General features: G+C 38.0%; 4 protein-coding genes across 5 annotated transcripts; 1 reads left to right on the top strand and 3 right to left on the bottom strand.

The window, feature by feature from the left end:
• Positions 1-393: 393 nt before the first annotated feature.
• Positions 394-2803, bottom strand: LOC129579244 (uncharacterized). Of its 2 annotated transcripts, none has more exons than XM_055469101.1 (6): positions 2063-2803; positions 1685-1881; positions 1452-1579; positions 1179-1341; positions 875-1105; positions 394-805 (listed from the first exon to the last, which is right to left on the bottom strand). In XM_055469101.1, exons 2-6 carry the CDS (start codon positions 1854-1856, stop codon positions 783-785), a joined length of 717 nt encoding a protein of 238 aa, XP_055325076.1. In that variant the 5' UTR covers positions 1857-1881; positions 2063-2803; the 3' UTR covers positions 394-782. The 2 variants fall into 2 exon arrangements, with proteins under 2 accessions (XP_055325076.1, XP_055325077.1); XM_055469102.1 differs by having other exon boundaries at positions 890-1105; positions 2063-2683.
• Positions 2804-4363: 1560 nt separating this feature from the next.
• Positions 4364-5885, bottom strand: LOC129579242 (serine--tRNA synthetase-like protein Slimp). The gene has a single exon (XM_055469098.1). It carries the CDS (start codon positions 5783-5785, stop codon positions 4454-4456), a length of 1332 nt encoding a protein of 443 aa, XP_055325073.1. The 5' UTR covers positions 5786-5885; the 3' UTR covers positions 4364-4453.
• A 94-nt stretch (positions 5886-5979) lies between these two features.
• LOC129579238 (tonsoku-like protein) lies at positions 5980-11340 on the bottom strand. Its single transcript, XM_055469095.1, has 9 exons — positions 11065-11340; positions 10679-10936; positions 10396-10573; positions 9880-10310; positions 9004-9813; positions 8788-8925; positions 7536-8721; positions 7276-7454; positions 5980-7194 (listed from the first exon to the last, which is right to left on the bottom strand). Exons 1-9 carry the CDS (start codon positions 11075-11077, stop codon positions 6107-6109), a joined length of 4281 nt encoding a protein of 1426 aa, XP_055325070.1. The 5' UTR covers positions 11078-11340; the 3' UTR covers positions 5980-6106.
• On the top strand, positions 11284-13732 carry LOC129579240 (pentatricopeptide repeat-containing protein 1, mitochondrial-like). The gene is made up of 3 exons (XM_055469096.1): positions 11284-12892; positions 12957-13087; positions 13168-13732. Exons 1-3 carry the CDS (start codon positions 11444-11446, stop codon positions 13664-13666), a joined length of 2079 nt encoding a protein of 692 aa, XP_055325071.1. The 5' UTR covers positions 11284-11443; the 3' UTR covers positions 13667-13732.
• Positions 13733-13738: the final 6 nt, after the last annotated feature.

Consider the following 13738-nt stretch of genomic DNA (forward strand, 5'->3'; position numbering starts at 1 on the left):
AGTTGATTTAAGGTTTAACCATTGCTTGACTTGAACGCTTTCAATGGACTGAAATCATTTGAATTTGATACACGATTTATATGAAAATTTTTCAGTTAAAACTTTTTCGTCATCAATAATTTCCAGGCACAAATAAATAACAACTGTTTATACCTTTGGCGTAATTTCAACCATCAGTAGCAATCGAGTTAGCAATGCAATTGCATTTACAAATTGCCACTGAAAAGATTAGTTATCCGAGAATACCCATTGAATGTTGATAAAAATATGAATACAATGGTTTTGTCAAATCAGGAAATATCTCATTGTAACTATCAATTGATGAAGCATTTGGTGAGGACATCGCGAGCTTAATTGATAATGATTGACATAGCTTGAGTGATAAAAATAACGTTCAGAAGATTCCTGAGGTAGGTTTTTATTCTCAATTTATTCATCAAACATTTGGTATTAATTTCAGCGGCAAAACTTATTTCCCTTCGGAAATATAAGAGTTATATAAATAGCATGATCCACCAAGAAGAAGAATACTCAACCTATGCTTTTGGCCGGCGCAAGATAGCGGTGGCGCCTAAATAAGATGTATTAGCAATTTGCGGCATTTTTAAGAACCAACAATTCTTTTTGTTGTTGTCACAAATTTCGCAACAACAAGAAGTATTGATCGTTCCTAAAGTTGCCGCAGATTCTATTTAGGCGCCAACACTATTCACTGTTACGTCAAATACATTGGTTCTTATGGCAGAGAAGCACACGTTGAGAAAACTCCAAATGCATACGGCTTAGACCATCGATTTATCTTTATCTGGACGAATAGAAAGAGAAGAAACACAAATGAATAGATGAAATAAGCTCATGAGTTTTACAAGAGTACCTTGTTGGTCCTTACCATCGGCTTTTGCCTCTTTTTTGTCGGCATTATTATTTGTTTCGATTTTCTTGGTTCCATCATCGAGTAATAATTTGTTGCCTTCGGTTAAATTCTTCTCATATTGAGATTTTTTAGTATCCTTTTCAAGTTCATCAAAATCGGCGTGGCATTTGTAGGCCAATGCGTACGACACAACTATGATAAATGTGCATATTCCAATCCACAAATACGCATCTATATTCGAACGAAAAACAAAACGAAATTCACAAAAATGTCCAATGAAGTGGAAATAGTTGTAACAACTTACCGATTTGGAAGCATGGCTGCTCTTTTTCAATTACAAATGTGGTGAAGGCTGGCAAGTAAGAATCTTCGAGGCCCATTGTAAGATTACCATACTTGGCTTCGATTGTAACGTTATACTTTCTTGTCGGTGTAATCAACACTCCAAATGCAGCTAAAGTACGATTCTATTTCGGAAATTATTAATTTAAAAAAAAAATCGTCTTTTCTCATTTCAAGCAAGCGTTCGATTTGGTACAAAGAAATAAAATGAATTATATCAGAGGCAAATACTCACGCCAGGTATGGTTTTCTTGGCGAAAAAGTCTTCATCATCCGATTGCACGGTAACATTGAAATGTTCAGGTAAGACTTTTGATGGCGTCCATGATATATGTATTTTCTGGATATCGAACTCCTTTCCAACTGAAATTACATTTCAGAGAAAGTAAACATTGTTTTCAATGAAGAAAAAAAAATGAGGCTAAATGTGATTTTACGGGGAAATGGACAGTGGGAATGAATACTCACAACAATCGATTATGTTGGAACCGCTGGTAACGTTGACATTCGTAGCTACTCGATTAGAGTCATCGGAACCGAGGAGTTCTGTACCGTTTTGTGTGATGAGATAACAACCGAGTGCATAATCGATTGAACAAATCGATAGCAGCATATACGCAAAACTGCGTGCGGAATACATTTCGACTAATTATGTTGCTTTATGACTGAAAATGACAATTTTGTTATTATTTCGGGTTAAAACTGATGTTCATCAATAATAAACTAAAACATTTTTGTGGAGGAGTTGCGTACAACTCATGTACTTGCAATGAACAATTTGCTTTTTTACAGAATCCATACTACGCATTTTTATGAAGGAAAGAAAGTAAAAAGTTTTCAATTTACCTGAATTCCAAAAGAATTTTCTAGGTTATTTTGTTATATTTTTTTTTTGGAGAATCGATGAAAGATACAGCTGCAGTTTGAAATGATGCTGATGCAGCTTCGCCTGATTTAACAAACAATTTCGATGTTTTTTTGTATACAAGTCACATCCAAACAAAGAATACTTCCTAATACACAAAAGTCCTTTTCTTCTTTTATCTTGTATCGAATCGATATGTGTACTTTTTCTTTGTGTGTTAGTATGCGTGTGTACATATATGAGATGCGCCTGCGCATGTTGTTGTACATACAATAGTGCACAATAGAGTGAGTCAATTTGTATCTGGCAGTTTTACTGCACTTTACCATGAAAGTTCTTTAAAAACCGCTTGCGGTGCGCTTATAATGGAAGATTTGGATTTTTTGTGGAAAATTACCCAGAAATAGTTCGATCCACCAAAGTGCATATGTTTACTTTTGTCATCCAATTTCTCTAGAAAAATCTATGCTTATTAATTATTAATTTTTCAAAATATTTCCCGCGTTTTTTTTCTCCAACAAATGAATCATACTACCCAAGAAAAACCAATCAAATTACTCTACGCTAAAATGATGCCAAGTTTAAGTAGTTCAATTCATTCTACACTGTTTAGACGCCCGCCAAGTTAAAAATGTATTGAAGATTCGGCGTAATTTCGGTGTGGAATAAATTCAGTTCAATACTATTTGTAATACAAATAACACATCGGTCAATAAGTCCCGAGCCTAACCACCGTATGGCGCCACTAATGAAATATCCACATGATTTTTCGAAAGTACCAACCTTCAAAAGATTACTGTCAAAATTTCATGACATTTGGACTATTATTTACCTAGTTACAGTGGTTTAAGTGACGCTACTTTTGTAATTTTCAAAACAATGGATTCAAAGCAATTTCGTGTGTTGATTTATCATTGCTATTTAATGGGTAAAAATACCGTTCAGGCTGAGGAATGGCTTCAAAAGTGTTACCCGGGATCTGCTCCATCAATTGCAACCATCAAACGATGGTTTGCCGATTTCAAACGTGGTCGTACGGACACCGATGATGCTGAACGCTCTGGTAGGCCAAATGAGGCAGTTATTCCAGAAAACATCACAAAAATCAACAAAATGATTATGGCCGACCGCAAACTGAAATTGCAGGAGATAGCTGACATCCTAAAGATATCAAAAGGCAGTGTGTACACAATTTTGCATGATCATTTGGGCATGAGAAAGCTGTGTTCGAAATGGGTGCCGCGTTTGTTGACACCGGAACAAAAACAAAATCGTGTCGATGATTCGGAGAGCTGTTTGACCATTTTTAAGCGCAATCCGAACGAGTTTCTGCGTCGTTATGTAACCATGGACGAAACCTGGGTCCACCATTTCACTCCGGAGTCAAATCGGCAGTCAGCTGAATGGACAGAAGCCGGTGGAAGTCGACCAAAGCGCCCAAAAACACAAAAGTCAGCTGGCAAGGTTATGGCCTCAGTATTTTGGGATGCGCACGGAATAATATTCATCGACTATCTTGAAAAGGGAAGAACCATCAATAGTGAATATTACATAGCATTGCTAACGCGTTTGAAGAAGGAAATCGCCAAAAAAAGGCCTCATATGGCAAGGAAAAAAGTGCTCTTTCACCAAGACAATGCACCGTGTCACAAGTCGATGGTTACGATGGCCAAACTGCATGAATTGGGCTTTGAATTGCTTCCCCACCCGGCTTATTCTCCAGATCTGGCCCCCAGTAACTACTGGCTTTTTGCCGATCTCAAAAAAATGCTCCAGGGAAAAAGATATGGCTCGAATGAGGAGGTGATTGCCGAAACTGAAGCCTATTTTGAGGCCAAGGACAAATCGTTCTACAAAACTGGTATCGAAAAGCTAGAAAGGCGTTGGAATGATTGTATCACTCTAAAAGGGGACTATGTTGATGAATAAAATTGAATTTTGGCAAAAAAATGTTGTTTTCCTACTTAGGCTCGGGACTTATTGACCGATGTGTTATATGTATTCAATTCAAGTTAAATTACTCCGAAGCTACACCGTTTGTCCATTATATTTTTAACTTAATATATAGGTGGGCCACCTTAGGTGGCGTTACATATTGATAATTTAAGTTCAAGTTATTCAATTTATTCCACACCGAAGTTACGCCGAATCTTCAATACATTTTTAACTTGGCGGTCATCCAAACAGTGTAGAATAAATTGAACTACTTAAACTTGGCATCATTTTAGCGTAGAGTAATTTGATTGGTTTTTCTTGGGTAACTACTAATAAAAACCATCATATTTTTCCGTTACAATAATATCGGTTTTATTTTTTAAAAAATCGATTGAACAACTTGTTGCAACAGTTGTAATAATCCAATTTCTAAAATTTTATACGAATTCATCTAACAAATGGCTCGGTACAATTCCGTTATTTGTTTCTAAAATTATGGCTAAAATTCGCGTTAAATTACATACGGTTCCACTGACAATGTGTGCAAAGCCAATTTCATTTGTTTCCCTATCTTTGACATACGAGAAAAGAAGTCTTTTGCTAATATAATCACTGTAATAGTTTAGATTACCAACTTCAATGTACTTTTTGCTGTGCGGTGAAAACATTTCAATTTTGGCCGAAAGGCTTTCTGCCAAATTCAGTTCTTTGGCTGGCGTGTACAAAATCCGAAAATGAACGTCAAGTTTTTGGAAAAGTTGCGTGATCATAGCAAGGGTTTCCTTAAATTTGTGTAGCATTTGTTCTTCTGAACCAGCCTGGAATATTTGTACAGTACTCGATTGACTAACATTATATAAGCTGAAAGTGTCTTGATTAGTTCGGCTGTACGTTCGCCCAGCTGAAATCCACTGTAAGGGTATATACTTTCCCCACACTCGCAGTTTAATTGCATATCCTAGAAAGCTTAACATTGAACTGTTACCCACTAGATGCATCCAATTCGTGTGATGTACATCGAGCTCGTGTGGCACTTCATAGAATTTTTCCAACGGTAATCCAGCACCTTCCACCAAAATGGTCTTCGCAAAATCTGGATTGCTGAAATCAATGAAATTATGCTTGCGAAAATAGTTAATACAATAATTGCTGAAACTGTTGTCGAATTTAGCGGCGTCACCCTTCAAAAAATACGCTGTATTGCTGTAGTATTCGATGGAATCCTCATAGGCTAAATGATGTTCTCGTTTTTCGTTGCATATTGTTCCAAAACTTGAAACGATTTGCACTTCTTGTGGTGTCAAACAATTCGTTTCATTTGGTAATGATAAAAACTTTTTTACAAATTTTTCTTCGACTTCATCCAAAGCACCGGTGCAATTGCTTAAATCCTCTGCCAATGTCTCCAATTCCAATGCGTATTTTCGTCGGGCATCTTCGCGTTTTTTCAGTGTTTCACCATATTTTGCTTCTTTCAACCGTTGTGAGGCTTCTTTCTGGAGATTTTCGATTTCTTCTTTTTTTGATTTGATCGAACTGTACATTTCCCACTGCGAAAATAGATCATTCACATCAAACTGCTCGGACAATCCTCGACGTCGTAAGTTGTCTTCCACATCTTTTGGATTGGACAAACGGTGCTCAAAATCCAATATTGGTGTTAAAAGTCTTAAATTCTTTTTTATGTTTTTGTTGCCAACGTACAACGCCTGGACAAATCGTCGAGGTGTGTTGAAAATATCGTTCACCCGAAGCAACCGTATCAACATTCTGTGACCACCGTGATTTACTTTGTTTCTGTTTATATTTATACTTCAAAATTTGATTTGGTGTGAATAAATTTCGAAACATAACCTCAACGCGCACTAAATTGACAATGACATCATGCAAGTTATACCATCATATGGCTAGAGTGCGACACTCGCGCAGTAACTAAATTTAAATCAACAATTCTCAAAGGGAATATTTTCGAACGAATTCTTTATTAAAAATATGAACATGAAAAAATAATAATCATAATGGTAGCATGTAAAACGTACTTCGTCAACTTAATATTGAATTCAAATGTGTTTTTTTCTCCATTTCGAAGGCTATGCGTGACAATACTCCCAAGTGTCCATTGTAATATGTTCGGGTGTTGTTGTGAGCCATACAATTTGACCTTGTCGGAATACCTTCCCTGCGTAATGCGTTATTGAATTCCAAATGCGTCGGACTGTCTCGAATTGATTGCTATCGCTCAGTTCAGCATTTAACGAAATTTTTATATTTTCAGAGCATTGCCTTACTTTGGTCAAAGTCTCTTCATCTTGTGCATTTAGATCGCACAGCAATATTCTGCAACCTTCCAAATATAAGTTGGGTATCGATAGATTTTCCAACAGTAATTTCCAGGTGACTTTGGTCAATAGGGAATTATCTCGCAACGACAGTGTTTTCAGTACTTTGGAACGCCTGAGCGACTGTACGATTTGCCAACAATTGACATCGTTTAAATTCAGTCCACACAAGTAAACCTCTTGCAAATTGGAACAAGTGCCCGCGTCGAACATTTTCGTTAGCGCATCGACTAAATTCTTATCTTCTCGCCCATGCGATAGTGGACCGCAGAATGAAAGTTTCAACGTTTCCAATTTGCACGAGTTCAATTTGTCGATTGATCTCAACAAACCGGTCGGAGTGAATAGATTGAAACTTAAATCGATGTCTGTTAAGTGTGCAAATCGTAAATCAGCACTTTGGAGATCGGACAGATCAGTCGACGATAAGTGTAGCGTCGACAGTTGGCTTAAATTAGAGCAGATTTTTTCTAGCGTACTCAAACTCTGATTTTGTAATGGGTTGTTATTCAGTATTAAAGTGTTGAGCTCGGGCAAACAGTCTGATGACTCCGTATCAAATATGCTGCCCAAATATTTTATCCCAGTTGCAGTGATTAAATTGCCGGCGAGATTTAAAATGGTAATCTGTTTCATTGTGGGCAAGGCTTGTGCCAGATGTTTGAAGCCTTCATCTTCGATGAAGCTATTGGTGAGGTCGATTTTAGTGATGTTCGATTGAAAATGTAATGCTTTGAACAGTGGACGACTATGTTTGGGCGATAGCATTTGATCGTTTATGGACAGCGATTGCGTTGAGGCAATGAGCTCGATTTGGGCTTTTATGAATGGATCAGCGTCTGAATATCAAAAAAATGAAATTATTTGGAATTTTGAATGTTTTTAGGGGAAAAAATACATCGAATTGAAATGAAACGCACCAGTTTTTGTTTGTGCACACGTTTCCATGTAACGTTGAGTTAACGGTGGCATTATCCACTCCAATACGTCCGATGCAATTGCTGAATTCTCGGCGAATGCCGAACTAATCGGATCAGAGTTTAATAAAATGGCACCATCCTTTGTCGTGAGACGCAATACTGGCTGCACTCCTTTTAATCTGTAGAAATAACAAACACAGTTCCGCAATAGAAAATTGAAAAAAATGCAAAACTATCTCAAATTGTCCGCTGCAACTTACCCATAATATCGTTTTGCTGCCTCCTCTCCCAACCATTCGATGGTCAAATCTTTGGCATTGTTCATATTCACCGGGATATTTAGGTACAGATCATGAACCTGCACTTTAATGGAATGTGATTGAATGGGTGTCGATGCGATGCTAATGACTTTGTGCGGTGAAATGCTTATGATTTTATGTGGTGACACAACCGTTGATGATACAGACGATGGCATCATAAAGTCCGGTGAAATGGCACGATGCCGCTGAAAGCCACTTTCAAGCAGAGATGATTGCATCATTGATTCACCGGATAGTCGATTGACGCTTGACGATGATGTGCGACGCTTTCTTCGTCGCTCATTCTGGTGCGATCGATTTTGCATCAGAATATTCAAGGCATTTTCCTCATCCGAATCATCACTCAAAACAATATTATTCGTCGATGAAACGACCATTGAATCGTTGAATGAATATCCGGATGATTTTGGTTTATCTTTTTTTTGATTAGTTGACTTGTTTGATTCGGCCGAAAATGTTCTTTCATTCAAATATCGTCGACGTTTTGCACTCGGTTCAAGGTCATTTTCCAACCAATTGTCATCGTCAATTTCCTCTGGAGCCAACATTGCCGACTTTTTAACCGTCTTTTCCACTGGCTTGAATGATTTTGATATTGCATTTACCTCGCTCGTAAAGTTTCGCGTTCGTAAATCAGACATAACTTTGCGATAATCGGCTGATGCTGAAGAAGATTCTCTGGGTCGTTCTCTGTCGGGTGAATTGGACGATGGCAATTCCTCATGAAGAATACTATCAATGTTGTCGAACTCTTCACTATCCGGCAATCGATTCTCATCGTTGTTACCATCTTCGCTCGACGTTGATTCGCTTATAATTCGATTGCGAGATGTCATCGAAGGCCGCTTCACTAGGGTACGAACCTTCGATGGATTTTGTGATGGCGATTCGTCAACACAAGCACTTACACCCGCTTTCTCTAGCTGCTTATACATTCGCTCGTAAATTATTTCATAGAAACTTTGATCTTGTGGATCTAAAATTCGATCCTTTCGCCATTTCATCAGTGTTTGTAGCGCTGTATCACCTTTGTCGTTTTTTAACGTTGCATTCGCACCACGATTCAATAGCAACTCTACCACTGTCAGCACCCCATTTCCACACGCATCGTGCAGCGGAGTGAAACCTAGAACATATTACAAAAGAAACATTAGTTTCTTAAATGGGAGATGAGATATTCCAAGCAGTTTACCTTCACAACCAGTTCCACCTTTGTCATTGATTGTTGCACCATTATCCAAAAGTAGTTCGACAATGTCGGTAAATCCATGGTTTGCAGCTTCATGCAGCGGTAGCCAACCAGCATGATCACGAACATTTACAGGATGGCCTGAGGTAAAAACAAAGCGTTTTAATATAAAATATTGTATTTGGAAACCAATGGGTTTCGTTCGATTATGTTGCGTACCTTGATCGATCAATCGACGTGCTGTTGTTAAATTTCCCGAAATGCATGCGCGATGCAGTTGTGATTCTCCTTTTTCATTCTTCTTGACCGTGAAACAGCCTCGTTTTCTCAGTGTACGTGCCTGATTTGTGACTGCAGTTAGTTTTCGTTCCTCTTCTTCGTTTTCACTCGCCGAATCCGATAATGTTTCCAAACAAATGTCGTCTCCAACATCGGGTGTATTGATTTCTTCGGACGATTCAACATCGATTCCATCATTACTGTCGTCATCGCCACAATCCAGCTCACTGAAACTGTTCGATTTCAATTCCTCTCTCATGATATCGGCCAATGTTGTCATTCCATGTTTCTCTCTCAGCCCCAATTGTTTCAATAACACCATTTTCTCTTTCTTTCTGTTTGCCATATTCTGAGCCACTCGTTTTGCTTCTTCATACGTGCCATCAACGGTCCAAAAGTCTTTTCCAGCCAGTGATTGTGTATCGGCAATTCCCAACAGCGTTGAAAATGTTTCGGATGGCACGTCTTTACACAGCTCATACTCTTTTTGCATAAACTCTAACGCGCGATTGTATTCATTCATATCGCGATAGGTTTGATAAAGACTTACATAAACTGGAATCAACTGATGGCCACTGTCGCCATTCTTTTTTGCCGCTTCCAACATTTTCTTGTAGTAACCAATGGCAGCCGAGAAATTTCGCAATTTACAAGCACCATCTCCCAGTTTTTCATACAATCTCTTGCGTTCAATCAGATCCTCCGAGTCCGTTGTAATAAGCGCATTTTCCGCCTTGCACATCGCAGCCACTGAAAAAAAGTGTGATTAGGTTAATTTTATCGATAGAAGAGGTGGTTCTTCAATTCAATACATACCGATTTTTAAATTCGTTTCAATTGAGTCCGCATCACCTTCGTCCGGCGTTTTCAATTTATATGCTTTGTGTAGAATTTGCTTGGCACCCTGGAAATCGGCCATTTTTATCAACACCTCCGACTTTGACAGAAGTGTTTGACATACGCGAACCGTTCGATCGGTAGTCAATCGTTCAGCAATGTTAATGGCTAAATTGAGCAATTGCAAAGCCTTTGTTTGGTCACTGAGCTTGTTGGTATACAGCAAACCGGCATCTAGATAGCACTTATGTAACAGCTCCCAAAAGTCATTGTGACGGCATATTGACATTGCCTTTTCAAAGTACTTAATTGCTTCACTGAACTCCTCTTTGCATTCATATGTTACACCCAAATTTAGGTACAACCGTGCCGTCATATCGAGAACTTCATGTTTTGGCAAATCATTCAAACTGTTGACAAACAAGAAGAAAAAAATGAAATCATTCTAAATATCAAGTTTCAATCGACGCAAAATGAAGCGTCAAGTAGTTTTACCTCTTGCAAATGAGTAGACTTTTTAAAAATTGCTTTTCGGCACTTCTGATGGATTTTGCCAAATCATCGGTTTTTTGTGGTGCATTCAATTGACTCTGTGCTTTTGTCAAATACACACGTCCAATTGTTGCGTACGCTCTTTGTTCTTCGAGTTTGTTGTTTTGGTCGACTGCCGTAGCTGCAATAATTTCGTACAAAAGACACGTGTTAAAAAACATTGGGCATGGTTCTATTGTGAGGCGATCAAAGTAAGCTATGCATTTATGTTCAAACAAACACTTACACAGATAAATCAGCTCATGTTTCAGTGCATCTTCGAATTTTTCCAGTAACATGTACATTTCGCCGATCATGCGATGTGCTTTGGCTTCTTCTAAACGTTTTCCCAACGATTTGTACACATCGGCCTCCTCCTTGTAAGATTCCAATGCATCTTCATACTGCTGATTTTCATGGTACCAATCGCCTAAATTATTGTATGCCACAGCCAATTGACTCGGATTATTGTCCGCAATCGCACGATCCTTCTTTCGTATTAATCCTAGAAAATGTGTACACAACCATTACATACATTTAACAATTATTCCATTTTGCTGGGTTTTCTTTCATTTTTTTAACATTTCATCTTTACAACGTCAATCTTTGTATAGAAAAAAAAATATCACTCACTTTCTAAATTCATTTTATGTCATCAACTGAAATTGATATATCGTCACCAAAAAAATTATTGTCGATCCATGGTTTCACACGAATAAACAAAATGAAAACTTCAATTCATCACCGAAATCATAACAAAAGCACCCAAAAAAAACAATCAAACAAACTGGCGCTTAATGATGATGAAATCGGCTAAGGCAAATAAATGTACCGCCAAATGAAAACATGTTTGACATTCCATCAGATGTGGTCATAGTAGTATTTGTTATTGTGTTCGAATTTCGAATCGAACATGCTTTCGAACTGTCAAAGTGGAGAACACATTGTTTCTCGAAATTCCATCAGATTTGTGACATAAATATTGTGAAATTGAGATTTAGATTTAAGTAAAATGTGGTCCAGAACAATGAATCGGAATTTGGTGCAGAGATCGTTGGTGTGTTTTCAAAATCGCAACATTCACTCGAGTATAGTGTGTCATGGGTATAAACATCAAACCGACAAGGGAGCGATAAAGCCAAATTCAAAATTGCGAACTGATTTGAACAAAAATAGTGACCGGTTTCTTTACAATCCAAAGAATGAAATTCCGCTGTTTGGTTACGATGACCCAGACAAATTTGGCTCGTTGAATCGTCAAGTGTCTGAACCTGAGCCGGACGAAGGTGACATCGCCGATGACGAGCACTATCGTAATATTCCGCTTCGCCGAGATCAGTTGTCACAAAAACGATACACAGACATGGTGAAAAGGTTTATACGTGATCGACGTATGAAGGAGGCAATTGATGTACTTGAGGTTCGAATGAAAGAGGATCGAGTGAAGCCCGACTACTACATTTATGAATTGCTAATCATGGAATGCGGTCGACTTGGTTACACAAAAAAAGCATTTAAACTGTACAATCTCATGAAGAAAAGAGACCTAAGAATTAACGGTCAAGTGTATGCAGCGTTGTTTAGTGCTTGTGCAAATACGATTCATCCATCAGTTGGTCTGGAACTGGCAAAAAATCTGCGAAAGTCTTTGATTCAAAACGAGTATATCCCCAATGAGATCATTTACAATACAATGATAAAAGCGTTCGGTCGATGTGGTGATATCGACACGGCCTTTCAACTCGTCGACGAAATGAAGGATAGAAAATTGCTAATGAAAGTTCATACAATGAATCATTTGCTGCAAGCTTGTTGCTCGGACAAAGCATATGGTTTTCGGCATGCGCTAATTGTATGGCATAAAATCTATCATCACAAAATGGTTCCCGATATTCATAGTTTTAACTTGATGATTCGATGCACTCGCGATTGTGGCATTGGTGATACGGATGAAATGCGAAAAGTCATCGCGAATATTCTACAAAGTAGTCAAGCCGCCGTTAAATTGAGATCGAGTAAAAAACAACAAGTTTTATTCATTGAAGATAAACCCAAAAAAGCAATTAACGCCGCTACAAATGAAGGTGAAAACAGCGATTTGGTGGAACAGTCTGGATTGAAAAATGAACTTGCATCAAAAAGTGTGTGTGATCAAATGCCAAATCTCCTCACAAAATTACCGCATTTGGGCTCAGTTGTGAAATTATCCATGGTGCAAACACCTGAAGATCGACTTATGCTTCTAGGCGGCGTGAAAGGAATCATTGATGAATTCGAGGAGACCAAAGTTCGACCGAATGTTAAAACATTCTCGCAGTTGCTGTACACAATACCATCGACACGCGAGGCTGAACACGATTTGATTCAACAAATGCGGTATATGAGAGTTCGAGCGGACATCGACCTCTTCAATTTGCTTATCAAACGGCGCATTCTTCGAAACGATTATGATGGTGCAAAGGTAAGAGTGAAATTTCTTTCGATAACTGTTTTTGATGGGCTAAAATTTGATGTTTTCTTTTCAGCAAGTTTTGAATATGATTGCCAAGGTGAATTTAATTCCGGATATTGTGACTTATGGCGTGCTGGCAATAGGATGTAAGACACGGGAACAAGCTCAAGAATTCCGAGAGCGGCTTGATGAAAAGGGAATCAGGTAGAAAGAGGCTATCCATTAAAAATATATTTAGTTCGAAGTACTGGACAAATCGTTCATTGTTTTCCATGATTTTACAGATTGAACAACGAAATTCTGGGTGCCTTATTGAAAAATGCCACTTTCATAAAAGACTATGACTACGTCAACGATGTTCTCGAGTATGCAATGATCGAAAACATTAAGCCATCGCTTCGATTTACCGAAATTCTGGGTACTTTCAAAAATGGTCGCTATTACAAGTTGCAAAACAATGACAACAATGAAGAGCTTGCCAAGTATAATGCGTTCTACAAAGTTTATAAAAAGTGGAAATCGCAAATGGAATTGACCGGCTTATCGACCGATGAAGTGAAAAAATTATTGTATGTGCATCCGTGGGGGCAGTTGAAAGAAGCCGAAGGTGAAGGCATCGAAGACGTGAAAAATATAAATACAAGACGTCTTTGGAAGCGGCAACGCGTTCTCAAAAAACTAAACTCAAGTTGCATCGAAAAAATACATAGTCAAAATAAAACACACGAAAATTCAGAGAGAAAAGAGCCAACAGAAAATCCAGAGCAAACCAACAAGAAATAGATTTAGTTTTTTTTAGCCATTTAATTTCGATAGTTTTATATTAAATAAAAGAAAACAACATTTAAATGAACT

This window comes from Sitodiplosis mosellana, unplaced genomic scaffold (assembly GCF_009176505.1).
Source record: "Sitodiplosis mosellana isolate CC-2019 unplaced genomic scaffold, AAFC_SMos_1.0 Smas_scaffold_6226, whole genome shotgun sequence".
Lineage (NCBI taxonomy): Eukaryota > Metazoa > Arthropoda > Insecta > Diptera > Cecidomyiidae > Sitodiplosis > Sitodiplosis mosellana.

Excerpts from the sequence above, each read along its gene's own strand:
- LOC129579244 (XM_055469101.1), bottom strand. The coding sequence starts at position 1,856 with ATGTATTCCGCACGCAGTTTTGCGTATATGCTGCTATCGATTTGTTCA. Across the intron at positions 1,580-1,684 it reads TTCCAACATAATCGATTGTT|TTGGAAAGGAGTTCGATATC; the intron begins GTGAGTATTCAT and ends ATGTAATTTCAG. Across the intron at positions 1,106-1,178 it reads GCAGCCATGCTTCCAAATCG|ATGCGTATTTGTGGATTGGA; the intron begins GTAAGTTGTTAC and ends GTTCGAATATAG.
- LOC129579242 (XM_055469098.1), bottom strand. The coding sequence starts at position 5,785 with ATGTTGATACGGTTGCTTCGGGTGAACGATATTTTCAACACACCTCGA.
- LOC129579238 (XM_055469095.1), bottom strand. Across the intron at positions 9,814-9,879 it reads TGAAACGAATTTAAAAATCG|TGGCTGCGATGTGCAAGGCG; the intron begins GTATGTATTGAA and ends ACTTTTTTTCAG. Across the intron at positions 8,722-8,787 it reads AGGTGGAACTGGTTGTGAAG|GTTTCACTCCGCTGCACGAT; the intron begins GTAAACTGCTTG and ends AATATGTTCTAG.
- LOC129579240 (XM_055469096.1), top strand. The coding sequence starts at position 11,444 with ATGTGGTCCAGAACAATGAATCGGAATTTGGTGCAGAGATCGTTGGTG. Across the intron at positions 12,893-12,956 it reads ACGATTATGATGGTGCAAAG|CAAGTTTTGAATATGATTGC; the intron begins GTAAGAGTGAAA and ends TTTTCTTTTCAG. Across the intron at positions 13,088-13,167 it reads CTTGATGAAAAGGGAATCAG|ATTGAACAACGAAATTCTGG; the intron begins GTAGAAAGAGGC and ends ATGATTTTACAG.